Genomic DNA, 18,832 nt, shown 5'->3' with positions numbered 1-18,832 from the left:
TACCCATGTCGCTGAGTCGAGGAAACCATGGAGCGAACGTTGTAACAGCGCTACGTGGTGAAGCTTTGCAATAAACTGAGTAAGTCAGCTACGGAGTCAATCAACGTGATCAAGACAGCGTGTGGGAACAATGCGGTGTCCACGTCGCGTGTTCTAGTGGCACAAAGCATTTACAAACGGTCGTGACGACGTTCACGACGAGCAACGATCCAGGCGCCCGTAGATGACGGTTTTGGATGGCAATGTTGACTGTGTGGTCCTGAACGTCTTCACGGCCATTTGTAAATGCTTTGTGCCATTGAAACCCTTGCTATCTGGACATTGCGTCATTATCACATGCTGCCAAATGTCTCGGTCGGTGATTTATAAAGTTTATTACAGCCCCACCACGGTGGCTCAGTGGTTATGGCGCTCGGCTGCTGACCCGAAAGACGCGGGTTCGATCCCGGCCGCGGCGGCTGAATTTCGATGAAGGCGAAATTCTAGAGGCCCGTGTACAGTGCGATGTCAGTGCACGTTAAAGAACCCCAGGTGGTCGAAATTTCCGGAGCCCTTCACTACGGCGTCCCTCATAGCCTGAGTTGCTTCCGGACGTTAAAGTTGCTTCCGGACGTTAAACCCAATAAACCAAACCTAACCAAACCAAACCAGTTTATTACAAAGCTTCACCGCGTCGCGCTGTTCCAACGTTCGCTCCATGGTTTCCTCGAAGCAGCGACGAAAGAGGGGTACACATTTGAACACCTCCACTCGCTTGACCTGCTCGAAGCCAACTGAGGTCTTTGCATTGCGAAGCTGAAGGTTCCCCCTCGTTCTTCCAAAAGTGGTTCCTCGATCTAGCGCATGCACGCGCCACATTGTGGCTTGTCTCATTACTTTCAGGACAGACCCTGTAGGTTGCTAGCTGATAGCCGTGTGGTGCAGACGCATGTTTAGGAGCCCTTGGGATTACGCGTGGTGACCGGGACCGGACGGACTGACGACCGTGAGAGCGACGTGACTGCGTCAAATAGAGTGCGTTCACAATTTTGAGAGTAGGGTGTGTTTAGGGGGAAGTCCAGCTAAAGAGTAGAGTTTAGGTCAGTGACCTATAACGGCCAGATCTATTCTGGCCGGCCGCCAATGACGTCCGCAGAACTTTTTCCAGGGGGGGGGGGGGGGGGGGGGGGGGAACCCGATGTCCGAGGATGGGGGAGGCGGTAGGTTTGTAGTTGTTTTCTACTAGGGCATAAATAATATCCGTAAATCCAGGGGAGGGGGGGGAGGGGCGACCCCCCCCCCCTTCCGGACGCCCATGGTGCTTCCCTGTGACTTCCTCAAAACTAGAAGAACTCGCAAGGCCGAATTACTGTGATGTCGCGTGCAGAATTGGAGCCTGAACCTCGCGAAGTGTTTTTTCGATGAAACGGGGAGTAGAAGCTTCGTTTATTTTCAACAGTACCAGGCCGAACTTTTCGACCGGCTGCCTGCAACACTGAGATGAATTTATGCAGCCGAATTGGTTCATTTTTATTTGATAATTCTCATACATATTTTTTGTGCAAAAGTAAAAGACGTCCACGCAGTAAGAGCGTCTATATAGGTAGTTGTGTTAGGTTGCCACAAGGCAGCGCTGGGGCAGCCTAACACCGCGTGGAGGACAAAGAGAGCGACGAATGACTGTCTCTCAACAAGTACACAATATGGATTAGTAATATATTTAAGCGCGTCCTTTCATTTCTAATAATCTTAATTTCGTAGTCTTTATATTCCCTATAGATCGTGCGTGGTGTTGCTTATCATACGAGGTATGAGGGACATTTCATTAGAAATTTTCGCATTTAAACGATGGTAACTTGCCGAATGCTGCAGGGATGAGCTTATCATAGAGCAGTACGTTGAGGAACGTTGCATCATGAGGAGCAACGTAAACCAGAAGCCCGGGGAACTGAGCGCACTTGAAAGAAAAAACATCCCCGGAACACGTGTGCACGGGGCAACGATGGCCCGCCACGACTGGTGACCAGCAAGCACCATTTCAAAGTATTCCGAAACACGCCTGAATTAGCGCCGTTGCACGCCACTTCATGAACACGCTATGAGGGACGTCGTGGTGGCTAGGACACGGGATCAACTGCCCGCACATAGCGTTCTTCAACGTGCACCCATAGCGCACAGCACACATGCGTGTTTGCATTTCGCCTCCACCGAAATGCTTCCCACCACGGCCGGGATTCGAATCCGCGACCATGGCATAAGCAGCCGAACGCCAAGGCCACTAAGCCGCCGCGGCTAGAGAGTTTAACCAAGAAAAATTAATGCATAGGCGCAACAATGCATGCACATGATTTTTTTTTTTTTTTTTTGCGGATTACATCCACTGCCTTAAGAAGGGTCCTGCTAGTGCTCCCGTCTTGAGACAACAGCGCCAATTCCATTCTCTCAGACTTCCTGGTATGGACTCATGTGAGGGGTAGCGTTTGTTGAAGACGCTTAGCTTGACAAGGAGCCAAGTGGTGGTGGTGGTGGTGAAAAACTTTAATCAAAGAGAGCTTGAGGGTCAAAAAACCCTGCTGCATGGTCGGCATCCTTAGTCCGGGACACCGCACGACGAGGCCCCGTCTCGCGCCCGCTTTACTAGAGCCCTTTGGGACTCCAGTGTGGAGCAGTTGAGGAGGGCAGTCTCCCATGCCTCTCGGGTGGGAGTGGGGGAAGGTGAGGATTCTGAGTACATGCCCACACCATGTGAAATATATCGCAGATCTCTCCACAGTGCGGGCAGCGCCCATCTGTGTTCGGATCGAAGTGTTTTGCTATGGTAGGTGAGGCGTCTTGTTACGCCTTGTTGTGTGTCGTGTTGTATTGTTTATACATGCACAATTAATAACAGGACCCGGTGGCATAAGCGCTCGTTTAATTATCTGTTCTGTGAAGAAATATTAAGGAGCCCTGTGTGTATATTAAGTGCAGTATTGCATTTGCGTGCTAACTAAATGATCGCTTGTTGATGCGATGCGGCAGTGAAACACTTGTTTCTCACTCGATCAGGCTACCTGGAAATACAAACAGATGAAGCGCATATGAAACAAAATTACACAAAATAATGTTTTCTCCACCAAACTAAACTAGTGGCGTTAAGACTGAACGGAGAAATTTTACAAAGCAAATCCGCTGCGCAATAGCACTGGTATGATGATTGCGTTGCGATGTCATTATTAATGGGAGGGTGTTTCCTGCATTTGTGACGTGCCACATCGCTCATTGCCATGAAGTAAAAAAAAAGGAACTATTTTACTGCAAATGCAATCACGTAAGAAAATACGGCTATCGGTAGCGGAAATAGCGAATTCTTCGGTTCCGGTCGTGTTCCATAAAATAGTGCAGACGTTCGCTCGGTAGATGTGATTTTGAAGATTACTTTTGATCATGCATATTCCTTTGAGAGACTATGCATTTCGCTCCTAGACCGGCAGGTTCGACTTGGTATTCGGATCATCAGTACTTGCTTGTGGCGTCTGGAAAAGCTTCATGATGGGTGGCCATTTTTCATTTTACACTCCGCGCTCGCTCTCATACGAAGAGGGCCGAGCTGAGCAACAAGAAAAAAATGCGTCTTGCTGAGGGTGATCGGACTTAGCCGATGTGTACTTAAGCTGTGGGCACATATCGCGTCGAGTAGAAAATGTCTTGTTCACAGTGGTACCGTCATATGACAAGCTAATCCCAGGGACTGTGACGCAGCTGAGATTCCCACCTGAGGCTACGCGTTAAAAGCAAAAGCTAGGAATCCAGTTTCAAGCTTTTATTCAGTTAGAATGTACCTCTTAGTGGAACCGAATGAAACAAGCACGCAAATGACTAGCATGAAGTCGTACGTAATACGTGACTAACTCCTAGGCCCGTTTTCCCTGTACATGACCGCCGTGGATACTAGTCATAGGTCGACGACCTAACTTCGGGAAACTAGGCAAAAAAAGTAAAAATGAAGCTAGAGTGTGGTATGGGCCGCCAACATGCGATTAAGTCGAGTAGCATCTCTCTTATGCAGCACCGTCGTGAGCAATACGCCGCCGGAGACAGCTAGCGCTGTTTCTGAGTGCACAGCAAAGGACCCAATAATATCGCCTTTTTGTCGGCCTGTTAATGTTCGGAGACAACTCAGGTTTTCGCAGCGCCGCAGTTTTCGCACATTAAAGGCAGTATTTTAGCGAGCCAGTTTGTGCTACCTTTAGTCGAAAAAGATTCCCCTATCTCCCTGTTCATTCTTCAAACTCTGAAGTCTCATGAAGATTTCTTTTAGGCCCTGGACCGAAAATAACAAAAAAAAGGGCCAAATTCTCGAATTGGGATATCACTGCCTGTGGGTTGCCTCCTTGAGCCCCATCGTTCATTGTCGTTTGCCCCCGACACGAGACAAAATTTGTCGGTGATTATAAAAAAAAATCCAATGGCTTGCCACTTTATGCCTCAGTTATGAGCAGCGTTTAATGTGGAAAGTTACATTCATGGGATAAATACTGTTCCAATCAATAGCGCACTCGGTTGCAATGCGGACGTCTACAGCGCAGGCGCTGAAGCGTTTGCCCACACTAGAAACCACCGCTAACCGTGCACTGCATCGCGCGGGCTCACTGGACCGAGCGCAGACTTGGAAGAGGTCTAGGCAGAAAGTAAAGGGTAAGCGCAAAACCGCAAAGGACGGCGGCAAGACCAGAGAATCACGCGACCTTCTCAGTATAAAAGGAGGTTAGGTGACGCGTGAGGCAGGCCTGGCAGGTCCTAAATATTTCTGGTCGGCCATTCGATAAATATAGGAAGCATGCGATAAGGCATTTCGACTGGTATCGCTAATACACGCCGATTTCACCCGACATGAATGATGAATGCTGCAGTTTTTGTAGCGTCAAAGGAATAACGGCCTGGAGTCATGTGATCACGCTTACCCACGACGCAGGCGTTCAGCAGCGATGCAGTGCAGCCAGCCCACATGGCGCGGAAGCCGAGACCGGCGACGGTGGGGAGGCGGTCTGGGCACAGCGCCCCCAGCGCGCCCAGCGCGATGCCGACCGCGCACAAGTTGCCGAAGCCGCACAGAGCGAAGGTAGCCAGCATCACCGTCCGCCGCTGGGGAAGAACAAATATGCGGTCGGGACAGCACGTTGCGAGAAAAAAAGGAGGTAAAAACACTGCAAGTTTTTGCTCCGTTGAAGCCTCGCTGTTGCAGAAATGCAGTATGGTGACGTCTTGCGCTATACGCGCCTTGTCTTGAGAAAGGTTGCACTTAGCGTGAATGTGAATATTCCGCTAAACTGAACTACTTTCGCTCACTATATACATCGGTTTGCATGCTAAGTGTGACGTTTTGTGCTGGAGAACAGTGCGGAATGCTGAAAGATACCGAGAAATACGTTTCTCGCATCCAGCGACTGCCTGTGTGATCGACAGTGCTTTCTTGACAACTTGCGCCGCGACAAAGGAAGACAGTTGCGAATTTGAGCTGGTTAGGCGCCAACCTTGGCATCGGTGTGACAGCAGGCGAGAGCGACACAAGCCACCTAGCAGCCGGGTGGTGAACCTTCTGACCACCGGTGGTCTAAAAGCGGACAAAATCATGGCGTCGGCGAGGCTTGCGAACGAGCACCCTTCCGGGGCTATGCTTTTTTGGGCATCTGCACAGCAATGCTGGGAAGACAGCCACAAAGGCCGGACCGCTACTTCTGATAAGTGTCTGCGGCTGCTTGGAGGTGACTCACAGCGGCACCTGCCAAGCAGAAAGCGAGCAGAGTCCGCTGAACGAGCGGCACTGTTTAACCTCTACCTGTGAACATGGCAGCGCGGCACGACCTTCTCGCTAAACCGGCGCCATCGCGCCGCTCCCCACCGGCGAGCCTGACGAGAACGCAAATACTTGCATGGCGGAGAAAACAGCTTAATTAAGGCTAGGTTGAAAAGTTTTTTTTAGAATTCGAGGTTATTTAACAATTCGAATCTATGAAGTTTTTTGCTAAAGCATACAAAAGTATTGTTGCAGTGACATCTAAAATGGCGACGTAATCGTCGATTCAAAACGCCACGATGTTCAGGCTCCTCCTCACTGTGTTGGAGTGCGGCGAAACCCTTAGTGACATAACTGCTGCCAAAATTTCAGACATCCGCTTCCTTCGCTCGCATGCTGCTGTGTGTCGTCCGATTCCACCAAACAATTCTTCTTGAGTTTGACCTTTCATGGCGTAGGTTCTCTTCCATGAAATAACCGTTTCTTCGCTAAAAACGCTGCGCCGTCGTACGCGACGTTTTTGTCGGGGTGTCTGCTTCTCTCTGTGCTAGAGAAGCCTGAACGCCGACGCTGCTTTATTCGGCGATTACACCCCCATTTCAAATGCTAGTGCGAAACGACTTCGCAGGCTTTACCTGAATGTTTCACACATTCACCCCTTTTAGACTAATCAAATTCTGAAACCTCTTCAGTTGCCCTTTAACGTGCCAATTTCGCTTGGAGTCTGTCAGCCAACATTTGTCACATCAGAGAGGCATTCTTCTTTTCCATATCCTGTCGCAGCGATGCAGTAAACAGCAGGGAGAGGCTAAGGTTTTATTACTTGTCACTGTAAGTTATTTACGTCTGCCCCGCAGGTCAAGCTCTTCGAGGACGAGGACAAGTCAGCAGAAATTTGAGGAAAGATGGGGCTGTATTTTACCCTTTAAGACGAATGATTTAGGGGGACAGATGGGTGGAGAGCAACGTGCAGAATGAGCTTACAGATATTACGGCCTATAATACACAATGATAGATCTTAAAGGCCGTGAAGTATAGTCTTTTCTACGTTACCATCGCTGATAGCAGAACCGAATGGTAACGAGCAGTTGTGGTAGGTGGTAGGTCAGTGGTAGGTGCAGAGTAAGACGACTACGTTTCGGGAAGAGTACCTCGGCCAATATAACGCGCCTGACAGGAGAGCCAAGACACTACACTCGGCCATCCAGGGCCTAGTGCATCGGTGTTGACTTTCACTGTTTACGTAGCCACTAATTTGATGCGGCGGCGAAAATGTCGGGCAGTTTTTTCAGGTGTACATAAAAGAATTAGAGACTCTGAGTAAAGGTCTGTGCATCTACACTGCAGCAATAACTGATTAAATCTGGTACTACAAGAGTGTAGCACTATCAAAGACGTTTCCAGTGCAGTCCTAGACAGGAAGAAGCGCAAAATTGTTTACGCAGAAGGAGTACCGCATTTACGCGCATAATGGACGCGCTCGCATATGAATGCGCCCCCTGCTGTGGCTGCCAAAATGTATGTTTTTCCACTCTGGCTTAATAAGCCCTCGCATAGTACATGTATAATTGTATACATGCATTCTATATCTCTTTCTTTCATGGTGTTTCATTTGTCGCCCATGTGTAATTTTTTTCTATGTTTCTAATATAAACAAAGCAAATAATATATAGACTTTTTGTAGAATTTTGTATAAATTTAATGAACAGAAGTTCGCTGAAGATTTATTTTTTGCTTATCCTTATCAATGAATAGAATATCTAGCAATTAGGAGTGCTATGCAAGAAAATCGTTTATGCATGCAGAAAATAGAGAAGGCCGGAAACCACGCAGTGAAATAGAATAAAAGAATCAGCGAGTACAGTGTTCTCTATTGAACAAAGGTCAAATTGTAATATCTAAATAAAAGTTCTGTACATCAAAATTAAAAAAAAAAACACTAAAAGAAATCTCTCCGGCTTCCCCCCTCCAAATATACCACCAGCATCACTGACACGAGAAAAGTGCTTTTCCGCTCTTACTTCCGAATGGACGGATGGTCGAACGGATGGATGGATGTACCCTCAAAAAAAGGGCGGTGACGGGCGCCACTAGGTTCAGGATACATTTCAGTTTTAAACCTTCTCTTGACCCAATCGCTATTACAGAATTCATCCATCTTTTAAGATGAATTTCCGATTCCTTTCAGAATCTACCAATTTTGGCTCCTAAAAACGCTGTAATAATTTACCAACAGTTCTTTCTGACCTCTGCTGTGGACACAATCACATTATCTTCCTTATCCCCGAGCCCTAATGCCTCAGACATGCTCTGATCGGCATCGACGTCGGGATAAAAACGACCGAGGAGGTTATATAAGCCCCCTTGGTAACGGCAATTAAGGAGAATATGTTTAATTGTCTCCGGAGAGCTACTACACACAGTACATGAATCATTTCTTTATCTATGCGTCCAAGGCACCCCATGGCGTCGCTTGAAACCATACAGCAGTGCCTTTTGAACTACCGTGAAATGAGCACTTTCCGCTGGCGCTTTTGCCTCAACTGAAATGACCTTGGTGCTGCCATCTATCGAATTTATAACTAATGCTGAACGCTAAGCCGTGGCCTCTGCGATAGCGACGAGCGCGGCGCACCGCCGGAGCCGATCGCAGAGGCCACGGCTAAGTTTTGGCATCGCTCGAGAGATGGCACAGGTTCCGGGTAGCGTTCTGCAGCTTCCACTCGTTTACATTTTTTAAACACTGCCTAGCAGCGAAAAACGTTCTTTTTCCATTTCCTGAATAACCTTCGTGTATTCGCTCCTGCTGGTGCCGTAAGCTGCTATTCCAGCCCCAGTAAAGCATGAAAACCTCAGAAACAGTAGCATTTTCACGCAGAATCGAGAATAACGCGTAGAGCTGCTAGTTGTTAAGTGGAATAGAATCAGTGTATAGCTTTAACAGTAACTCTAAACTGAAATGGATGGTGTTTCGTGCCTGTCTAATTTAGGATGACTCTAGTAACTGAGGACTTCTTTTAGATGGTGATTATTGAACGTTTATTACAGTCTGGGCTACATAGGTCTGATTAGGAGGAATACATGGCTGGGTCTGCTGCGTAGCTGTTCAAGTGGGGGCGCCGTGGAATCCGAGTCGTCTGCCACTTGTATATAAGAGGGTGAGGAGGACGGCGGCCGTCGGGCCCGTGCGCTCGGCGGCTGGGCGCATCGCCTGCGGGGGTGGCTGGCTGCTTCTCCGACAGCGGAGGAAGCGGAGGGTGCGTTGCCGGTACAGCTGGCGCCATCTACAAGAGCGTCTTGTAACATCCTCCCTTTTTTGTAGCTTGCTGTCATCCAACCAGGTAATCGTGAAGTCGCTTTGGGAGCATTCTTGTTCTTTGAGGTCGTGCCGGCGTGCGAGTCACATCAGGGCGCTGCTCGGTTTCTTGCTGTTCAGTGTCATTGGTTTGGTTGTCTCCCGTTTCAGCATTTCCTTCTTGGGACTCAAGCTCTGTCTGTTCTTGTTCCTTGTTTCTGGTTGCACTCTTCGGTGGGCTTCTTATAAATACGCGGTTCCTTCTCAGAACGCTGTCTCCCACGTTGACTTCATACGATCTGTCATCAACTCTTTTTGTCACGGTTCCTTTAGACCATGGTCCGCTTCTAATCGGTCGGATAGTCACATCTTGTCCTTCTTTCAGTGTTGGCAGGTCCTTGGCATGTTTGTCATGATAAAAGATTGTTCGTTGTCTTCTTGCCTGCCTCTTGCCGGTCACGTTTATCGTTTCGGGTTCCAGCAGCTTTGCTGTGGTCGGCAGTGTCGTTCTGGTGCGGCGACCCATGAGCAGTTGTGCCGGGCTGGCGTTTAATCCTTGCAGGGGTGTATTTCGAAAATCTAGGAATGCCAATTGCGGTTCTGACTTGCTTTCTTCCGCTTTTTTCAATAGCATTTTTGCCATTTTTACCGCTGATTCGGCCATTCCATTCGAACGTGGATAACCTGGACTTGACGTTTTGTGTTCGAAGTTCCAGCTTTTAGCAAACCTTTCGAACTCCTCGCTCGCAAACTGGGGTCCGTTGTCGCTCACCAGAATTCTTGGAATCCCGTATCTAGCAAAGTGAGCTTTCAGCTTTAGGATCACTTGGGTTGAAGTTGTCGTCTTCAGCTGATCTACTTCCCAAAAGTTGCTGAGATAGTCGACTGTAACGAGAAAGTTTTTCCTCTTATACTCGAAGATGTCGCATCCGACTCTTTCCCACGGATAACTCGGTTCCGGATGAGGGATGAGTGTCTCTCGTTGTTGGGAATGCGCATGCTTCTGACACACTTCGCACCTTGCGATGTAATCCTTCAGTTCTGTGTTCATCCTGGGCCAGAATACACACTCGCGTGCACGCCGAAGACAGCTCTCAATTCCCATGTGCGATGCGTGAAGTTTCTCTTTGATCTCACGGCGCAGAGACAATGGGATGAGCAGTCGTAATCCCTTGTAGATGAGGTCCTCCTCCACTGTGAGTTCATCTCTGAATGGGTAGTAGACGCGCATGTCTCGCGGCACTTGGTGCTTTTCTTGTGGCCATCCTGACAATATGATTGACTTAAGCTTTTGCAGGAAGTCATCTTTCTCCGTCGCTTTGCGAATTTTTTCCAAGGTTTCCTTGCGCACTGGCAGGTAGTTCACAACGTTGATGCTTTCTAGTTCACTGTCACTGTCGCGGTTGGGAAGGAATGCCCTCGACATCGTGTCAGCTAGAAGTAGTTCTTTCCCTGGTCTGTGCTCGATGTTGATGTTATATCTTTGCGTTTGCAGTATCATACCTTGCAGTCGTCTTGGCACTTGATCGAGTCTTTTTTTCATGATGGACTGAAGAGGCTTGTGATCACTGATGATCGTTGTAGCTGTTCCGAAGGTGTACTGATGGAATTTCTGCAATGCAAATACGATTGCTAGCATTTCCTTCTCGATCTGGGCATAGCGACATTCTGTCGGTGTTAGTGCTCTGCTGGCGAAAGATACAGGTTTTCCTTCTTGGATGAGAGCCGCTCCAAGTCCGAGGTCGCTGGCGTCACATTGTATTTCAACTGGCTTTCGCGTGTCGAAGTATGCTAGAATAGGAGCTCTTGTCACTGCATCTTTTGCCTTCTGGAACGCTTGTTCTTGTTCTTCTCCCCAGTGCCACGGTGTGTCTTTCACTGTGAGCTTCCTCAATGGTTCTAACACTCGTGAAATTCCGGGTAGGAATCTGGACAGGTAATTGATCATTCCGCAAAACCGCTGTACGCCTTGGACATCAGTTGGTCGAGGCATTTCTTGAATTGCCTTTGTTTTCTCTGGATCCACTTTCAGTCCTTCTTTTGTCAGCACGTGTCCCATGAAGACTGTTGTGCTCATGCGAAGTTGCGTCTTGTTCTTGTTCAGACGTATTCCAGTCTGTCTGCATCTCTGCATTAGGTTTTCGAGCTTTCTGTCGTGATCTTTAAGAGCATCCTTTTCAGTTTCACCAACTCCATAGACGAGGATGTCGTCTGCTATGCACAGAACTCCGTTTAGTCCTTCAAGTGCCATTTGCAGTCTCTTCTGAAATATTTCACTGCTGACCGCTAACCCAAATGGTAGGCGCAGCCATCGATATCGGCCGTTGGGCGTTTGAAATGTGGTCTTTAGACTTGACTCTTCATCGAGGCAGCATTGCCAGTACCCTTCTCGTAGGTCTAGTTTTGAAAAGATCTTGGCTTTTGCAAGCTCTGGCAAGACGTCGTCGAGAATGGGCAATGTGTGGCGCTCTCGTTCTAACGCTTCATTTAGCGCTTGTGGGTCAATGCACACTCTCATGTCGCCATTTTTCTTCATCGCCACGACCATTCGGCTCACCCACTCGGTTGGCTCGGTGACACTTTTGATTACTCCTCTTCTCTCCATGCTTTGCAAGGTTTCTTCAAGCTGTGGTTTTATGCTGACAGGCACTCTGCAGCTTGTTATCGCTTTCGGGACTGCATCCTGTTTTGTTACCAGATGTACTGTTCCCGGCAGCGTCCCTAGTGCTTCTCCAAAGACGTCTGGGAATTTTTCCACTATGCGCTTTGTGAAGTCTTCCTCTGGAGCGTTAACTGTAGCTACCAGATCATAATCGATTGTTATGAGACCCATGGTTTCTGCTGTCTTCCTTCCAATGAGGGGTGTGAGCTCATCAGCAACAACTACGAATTCCAGGACATGCCTCTTTCCATTTTTGGCAGTGACCTCAAGCTGGGCTTTGCCCTTGGAGTAAACTGTGCTTCCGTTCCATGTCCGCAGTGTCGTTGCGCTCGCTCTCAGCTGCTGTGGCTGGACGTATTTGGCTGTAATCACATCAACTGCCGCTCCACTGTCTACTTGAAACTTCACTTTGTTTCCGTTCACTTCCAAGAGCGTGTAGACTGAGCTGGGCTTTTTGCTCTTAACTGCCAAAATGTCCTCTTCGTCGCTATCGACCTCGAGACTAGCCACTGCCCTGCTGCCTTTGCACACTGCTGCGAAGTGGTTTGGCTTTCTGCACTTAACGCACACTTGTTTCCAAGCTGGGCAGGCTGTTCTTTTGCGTTCGTGGCTCCTTCCGCAGTACTTGCATTTCGGAAGATTCGCCATCAACGGAGGTTTCCTTTCTTCTTTTAGACTTTTACTGGCATAGTTGCGACGGTGCTGCTTTTTCACAGTGTGAACTTCGCTGTTGCTTGCAGCTGATCCCTCTTTAAATGCTTTCATTTGGTGTTTTGTAGCCTCATGAGCAAGACACACTTTGACAACTCTCTCGAGGGTTGGGTCATCGAGCTTTAGAATGTCCGCTCGCGCTCTCTCGTCGTAAATTCCACAGACGATCTGGTCGCGGATCAATTTGTCTCGTTCGTTCCCGAACCCGCAGTCGCGCGCTTTCAATTTCAGGTCGGTCAGAAAGTCATCGAACTGCTCTTCCTGTTGCTGCATTCGTGAGCGGAAGACGTATCGCGAGTACAGTTCGTTATGCTTCGGTAAGAAATGCGCGTCGAGAAGGCTTATCACATGCGTGTAGTCAAATTCTGGGTGTGGTCTTGCTCCTGTTGGTTTCCCGAAGTCCAAAGTGTTATATATGTCAAGAAGCGTGGAGCCTCCGACGGTCAAAAGAAGTGCTACTTGCCGGTCGGACGGTGCTTTCGCTGTGTTGGTTGCTTTGAGGTACAGCGTGAAGCTCTGCTTGAAGGCTCTCCATTGTTCCGCTGCGTTGCCAATGGTTTCGAATTTCGCAGGTGGCGGAATCTTCTCCATGTTGAGGCGTTGGCGGTAATTTTACACTTCTGACTCCATGTTTCGTGCCTGTCTAATTTAGGATGACTCTAGTAACTGAGGACTTCTTTTAGATGGTGATTATTGAACGTTTATTACAGTCTGGGCTACATAGGTCTGATTAGGAGGAATACATGGCTGGGTCTGCTGCGTAGCTGTTCAAGTGGGGGCGCCGTGGAATCCGAGTCGTCTGCCACTTGTATATAAGAGGGTGAGGAGGACGGCGGCCGTCGGGCCCGTGCGCTCGGCGGCTGGGCGCATCGCCTGCGGGGGTGGCTGGCTGCTTCTCCGACAGCGGAGGAAGCGGAGGGTGCGTTGCCGGTACAGCTGGCGCCATCTACAAGAGCGTCTTGTAACAGATGGCAGCGCCTCGCAGCGGCAAGCGCCGGAACTAAGCGCGATGGTTGGCATATTTTGATGTCAGCGCCGATCACGGCTAAGAGCAAAATGTTGGCGGCTGTTCGAGTAGCCGGGTGCAGTAAGCCACAGGAGGCTATAAGTAAACACGTTCGGGTGTTAAGAGTTAGCGGTGAGGGGTGGGGTTGGTCTTCGGAGTTTTTATGACGTACAAGGCGATGTTACGGCGCAGGATGACCTTGCAATTTCAGTGGGGCGGCTAGACATTTTGTGTATATAGGTTGGGGTTAGAGTTTTCGGTTTTTACTTTATGAAAACTCGGCAGATATTTTTTCGGTGCAGATTTCAAAACCGGATTTACTTTGGTAATTTTCAACTTTGAGAGAGTGCAACTCGTACTCAACAGCCAGCTAGCTATGCATGCATGCCATGAATACTGACCTTTTACAGTTAAAACCTTATTTGGAAAACTAAGTTTGTCGTATGTTTTTTTTTTTTTCATTTAAACCGAAAAGTTCATTCATCCATCTATTCCTCTAGCGGACAAAGGGCGAGCACACCTCAAACGACGGGGGAATGCAATATCGCCAGGCCAGCTCCTAAAGTGCTAGGTAGAGGCAAAGAATGCATGTCTGCATTAATTCTCTTTGCCTCCTGCGATGTTTACAGCCTCCCTTTACCAATAAATATTTACAATCAATTACTTGGCACTCTTCGCCACACCTTGGCCAGTTCCCCCAGTGATGATGTGCCATTTCAGGAAAGGCCAACAACAAAAACACAGTCGAGGAACAGCAGCACCGCGCGTGTAGAGCAAAGGATGTTTCGCTAGGTAATATATGCAGGCAACAAACAGTTATATGCGGAGAACCACAACTTCCAGGGTGGTTCTTGGATTTCTATTCGCTACAGCAGTAGTGTGGGCTATGCGACGCGGAAATGACTGAAGGCCTATTGCATATGTCCTTTCTTTTCGTGCGCCTGAAGAGCATCTCATTACGGGAAATGTCACGTCATTTGGTTTATGCGATAAAGTGCTATGTCTAACAGTGAGATGCACAATGGCACAGAGTACAATTTAAAGGAGCGCGCGCGACTGAAATGAATATTAAGGCCAAAGCCTTTAATGCCTCATAATGTCGCTAGCAGCCGTGTCGGCAGCCGGGTCGGCAGATGTGTCCGCGTTTTGACGGGTGTCCACCGAGATATGCGAGACAGTTACGGCTTAATTTCCTTTCCTCAAACACAATTTTCAGTTTCTTCATTACGGCCCCTCTTTCTCTTTCTTCTTTCACTCCCACTTCCTCCCTTCCTGTACGGTGCGGTTCGGGTGTCCACCGAGATGACAGTGAATTACTGCGCCATTGCCTTTCCTCAAAAAGCGTTGCGTTCAAAGGGCAAGGCATCGCGCCGAACAGGTGGTGGCGTTCCGTTCCGTGGACTGCCTGGCAGCGCTACAACACGCTGTCGCTTCCCGCTCCTAAAGGAAAAGCTTAAGCGTCATTAATTAGCAGTTAATTAGTATTTAGTCATTAATCAGTAATTAACCACTAATTAGTAATTTTTCATTGCTTCGTCATCAGCTATGTGTGACGTCATACAGTGGTGACGTCACAAGTGTCACATAAGCAAAGTGGTGCGGAAAACGCTTTCGCCTCTACGCACTTGAGACAGTAAAAGTGCCCCTGAATTTTTTATTTTAGCTGGACGTTTCACGATATCACGAAAGACAAGGATGTACGCTTAAAGGAGTTCGCGTGTACCGTAGTTTGTGGCCGTTGTTTACTCACTCCTGTAACAGTCACGATAAGCACAGGTCAGTGGCATGTACAAGTGATGAAAGAAGGCTTAAGGTCTGTGTGATGCTGGCCCATTTTATTTTCCTTGCGTATCTTGCGTAGTCGCTCTGAACTTCATATACCTTTCCGCTCTTTTTGAATTGTATTGCGCTATCTGCATCTGTGAATAGAGTTTCTGTGATTTTTATTGATCGCAATAATTTTTGTTAATATACAGGCCCGTAATTGTTCCTTCCGCTAAGATTAATTTTATCTGCGCACTTTTTGGCTTTGGGCTCATAACTAGCCTGTTGCTTCTGGTCCAAGCACAATTTTGTAGAGGTGCGCGAAGAGTTCTTTTTGAAACGGAATCTAATACGAATAGGGAGGCTTTCTCACCGAATATAACACGAACAGTGTAGTTAAAAGCAGAATATATTACGAATCGAATTTTTGAGCGATTATTCGCTACTTGTGCGAATAATCGTAAAAAACGAATGTTCACCTAGAGAGATGAACTAGCGGCGACGCTAGAAGTCACGGAATTACAGCTCTAGCTGTCGAAAGACGCAACACCGGTGCCGACAAGAGGAGAAGCAACACGATGTCTGCATATTAGACACCTTTAGCATAGCGTGTACCATGTTACCGTTAGCCTTACAGGAGTACCTGGAGCCCGCCCATCCCCAATGCGCATGCACAAATCGCCTCGAGAGCGCCAGGTAGCCAGGTGCCCGGCAGCTGGACGCACGCCTGCCGCATCATGACTAGAGATGTAAATTTTCATGAAATTTTGAATGGCATGAAAAAAACCGTTCTTTTTCAGGGTTTTTTTCATGAAAAATTGGAAATATTGCAAAACATGACAAAAACAGATTTATTTGCAACAGCACGACGATCAATAATAATGCTCCGAAGTTCAGTCGAATATGTAGGTATAGATGTCATATTGCGAAACAAACTTCTTTTTCTGTTGCACCGAGAAGATTAATAATGATTTGCACTTCAGGCGAATATGGAAATATAAATGTCATATTTGTGGAACGAACTTCTTGTTCTATTGCACCGAGAAAGGGAACATGAAAACTGATCTTAAGTCACTCCACATCGGAGAGTCACTGTCGCTGGATGCTGCACTACGCGCAGCAGCATGGTTTGAAGCTGTGTCCACAGCTTAGTTCGACTGCACATACACAAGCTTTCGAACGCGTTCCCCTGAAAGCCTGTTGCGAATCCTTGTATGGACGTTTCCGAAACGGGACTAGTTTAGTTCGTAGCTGGCGGATGATGGAGGTATCTGCAGCAGCCGGCAAGCCAGACAAGTTAGCGGCTGGTTGGTGCAAAGGTCTTGCCACCAGGTAAATGGGGCCACGTGCTTCGCTGAAGACCCCTGTCCTGGACCAAATTCATGCGGATGTCCTGTAACTCTGCTACGATGGAAATCAAGAAGCTAGGCTTGTATTTGGCTAAATCCGCTTACGTGCACAGCAGCCTGTGTTATTTATGCCGTGTGTGTAGCGCTGTAGAATTTTCAGCCATTTTGTGTTTTTAAGTCAAGCCTGGAGCTTATATATGACCTGGCCTTCAACCCGCGTACTCGCAGCACGAACGCTTTAAAAGCACTACCTGGCACCGGCGATGACGACTGCTCTTCAATCTTTTAGCGATGCATGCTGTAATGGTTTTCAAAGCAAAAACAAAAACCTAAACTGAAAGCAAGTAACCATAAAACCTTCAAATTGCATTTTGAAATTGAAAATTGAAATTTTCGATGTTTCTTTCCATTTTCCCTCGTCTGAAAAAAACGAAAAAAAAAACGTTTTTTTTTTTTTAAATTGCAGTATTTTTTTCAGGCCTTCACATCTCTAATCATGACCAATTAGCGCGTGCTCACCGGCGATGGGCGGGATCCCGGTACTTCGGTAACGGCAGCACTGTACACGGTATGCTAAAGGTGTCGATTAACTCTGTGGCCTTTCTCTAGTGCCCATAGGAAAGTTACCTTTTGCTACTGATCACGACAGTGCACAAACCAGCATTAAATCCCCGCTCATGAGGGGGATGAGAATTTGAGCCACAACCTCCGTGGTGCGACATTCTGGCAGTGTTTTCTGAACCTTGCCACGCCGCGCTATCTTCAAGGCCCTATGTATGGGCATTATGAAAACCACCACATGAATGGACCAAGTCGCGGTGTTGAATCCTCCTTTCTGCACAGACAGATCGCGGCAGTAAGTTGCGCGGCATCGTATAGCGGGCCCTGCTTTTGAAACGATCGTAGAAAAATATACGGCGCGCCCTAATTGAATTTCCAGCCAGTTATTCGAAAGCTATTGGAAAACATGAGAACGAATTTGATTCATTTCTAGTATTCACTAGACTACATTCGCTATTTGATTCTTTCATCGAATCGAATACGAGACAATACGATTCGATATTCGAAATTTTAGAATACTAACACGCCCATAATGCGTCGCAAATGTTTGTGTTAATAGCGGCAATAATTGACTGATTCATCAAAAGGTCGGTAGATTGACTGCCTGATTGACCGATTGATTGATTGATTGATTGATTGATTGATTGATTGATTGATTGATTGATTGATTGATTGATTGAATTATTGAATTATTAAAGCGGTGGAAATTTCTCCATGCGACATGTTTTCAAGATCTTGAAGGAATATGGCGGTGAGGAGGTAATATAAACACCGCCTCACGCCGCAAGGTAACCCGGTGAGCGTAATTACAAAGGAAGAAATTCCTGAGCTGCGCGTCACATCGGTTGTTCACGATAATCCTAATCAGGTATTCACCTGCAGGTTCTTAAGGTTTTTCAGCAGCATGACGTAGGCGACAAACTCGTTCGAGACGACCTTGACGCCGACCAGCCTTCCGAAGGTGAGACTGTCTGTCGAAGAAACGCCCATGGCCAGCGACAACGGCGTCATCAGGTACCCGAACGCCATCTGTCCAGAAAGGGCGGCGCAGAAGTCAAGCCTGTGCAGTCAGGTGTGGCCAATACAAGCAAGCAGGATATACATATTCACTGCCAGATGCGCTTTACAGGGCACTAATATATCAGGAAAAGTTCAGATATTGAGGAACCTGAGTAAAGCGTTGCACCTTTCTGAGTGTTTCCTTGGATTTTTCAGGTCCGCACTTGTATCTCAGCAAGCCCAGTAAACCTAACGCTACTCTTATTCACTGCTGAAATCGTTGCGCACATCGGACATTTAAAACTCCACTGCTGGCGGCCAGGTTACAGCGTTCATAAGGCTGAAGACCTTTTGAGGTGCTTTCTGGCTGCACACTAGATAGCGCAAGAAATAGGAGCAAAGATGCAGGCAGGACACCACGCGTAATTTGCTGTGCGGGATATTGTTCCAAATCGGCGATCCATTGCCAACGCTTCTATGCTACGCCTGACGGGCTTGTTTCCACTTGCTAGCTAAAATCGTGCCACATAAGCGCACTCAGCTGTCGAAACAATTATAGAAATGGTTTATAATCTGTATAGACTTTTTATAGACCGTTTCCTTCCTATAAGCATTTCGTTTTGTATATTTGTTGTCTATGGAGTGTCTGTAGAAAAAACTGTACTAAAAGTGTGTGAACATAAATCTATATATTGTCTATATACTGTCTAAAAGGTTTGCGTTGCCTATA

General features: G+C 47.6%; 1 protein-coding gene across 3 annotated transcripts in view; it reads right to left on the bottom strand.

Moving 5' to 3' along the window:
• Positions 1-2,915: 2,915 nt before the first annotated feature.
• The window catches only part of LOC149341140 (uncharacterized), an 88,522-nt gene continuing 72,605 nt past the window's right edge, over positions 2,916-18,832 (bottom strand). For all 3 annotated transcript variants that reach the window (XM_089543022.1, XM_089543020.1, XM_089543021.1), the window contains 3 exons: positions 17,980-18,132; positions 4,923-5,103; positions 2,916-3,032 (listed from right to left, as the gene is read on the bottom strand). In XM_089543022.1, the coding sequence (XP_089399148.1) occupies positions 3,016-3,032; positions 4,923-5,103; positions 17,980-18,132 (351 nt within the window). In that variant the 3' untranslated portion in view covers positions 2,916-3,015. The remainder of the gene's footprint in view (positions 3,033-4,922; positions 5,104-17,979; positions 18,133-18,832) is intronic.

The sequence above is a fragment of the Amblyomma mixtum genome, chromosome 5 (assembly GCF_055824585.1).
Source record: "Amblyomma mixtum isolate Tamu chromosome 5, ASM5582458v1, whole genome shotgun sequence".
Taxonomy (NCBI): Eukaryota; Metazoa; Arthropoda; class Arachnida; order Ixodida; family Ixodidae; genus Amblyomma; species Amblyomma mixtum.
This window is presented reverse-complemented; position numbering and strand designations above follow the sequence as displayed.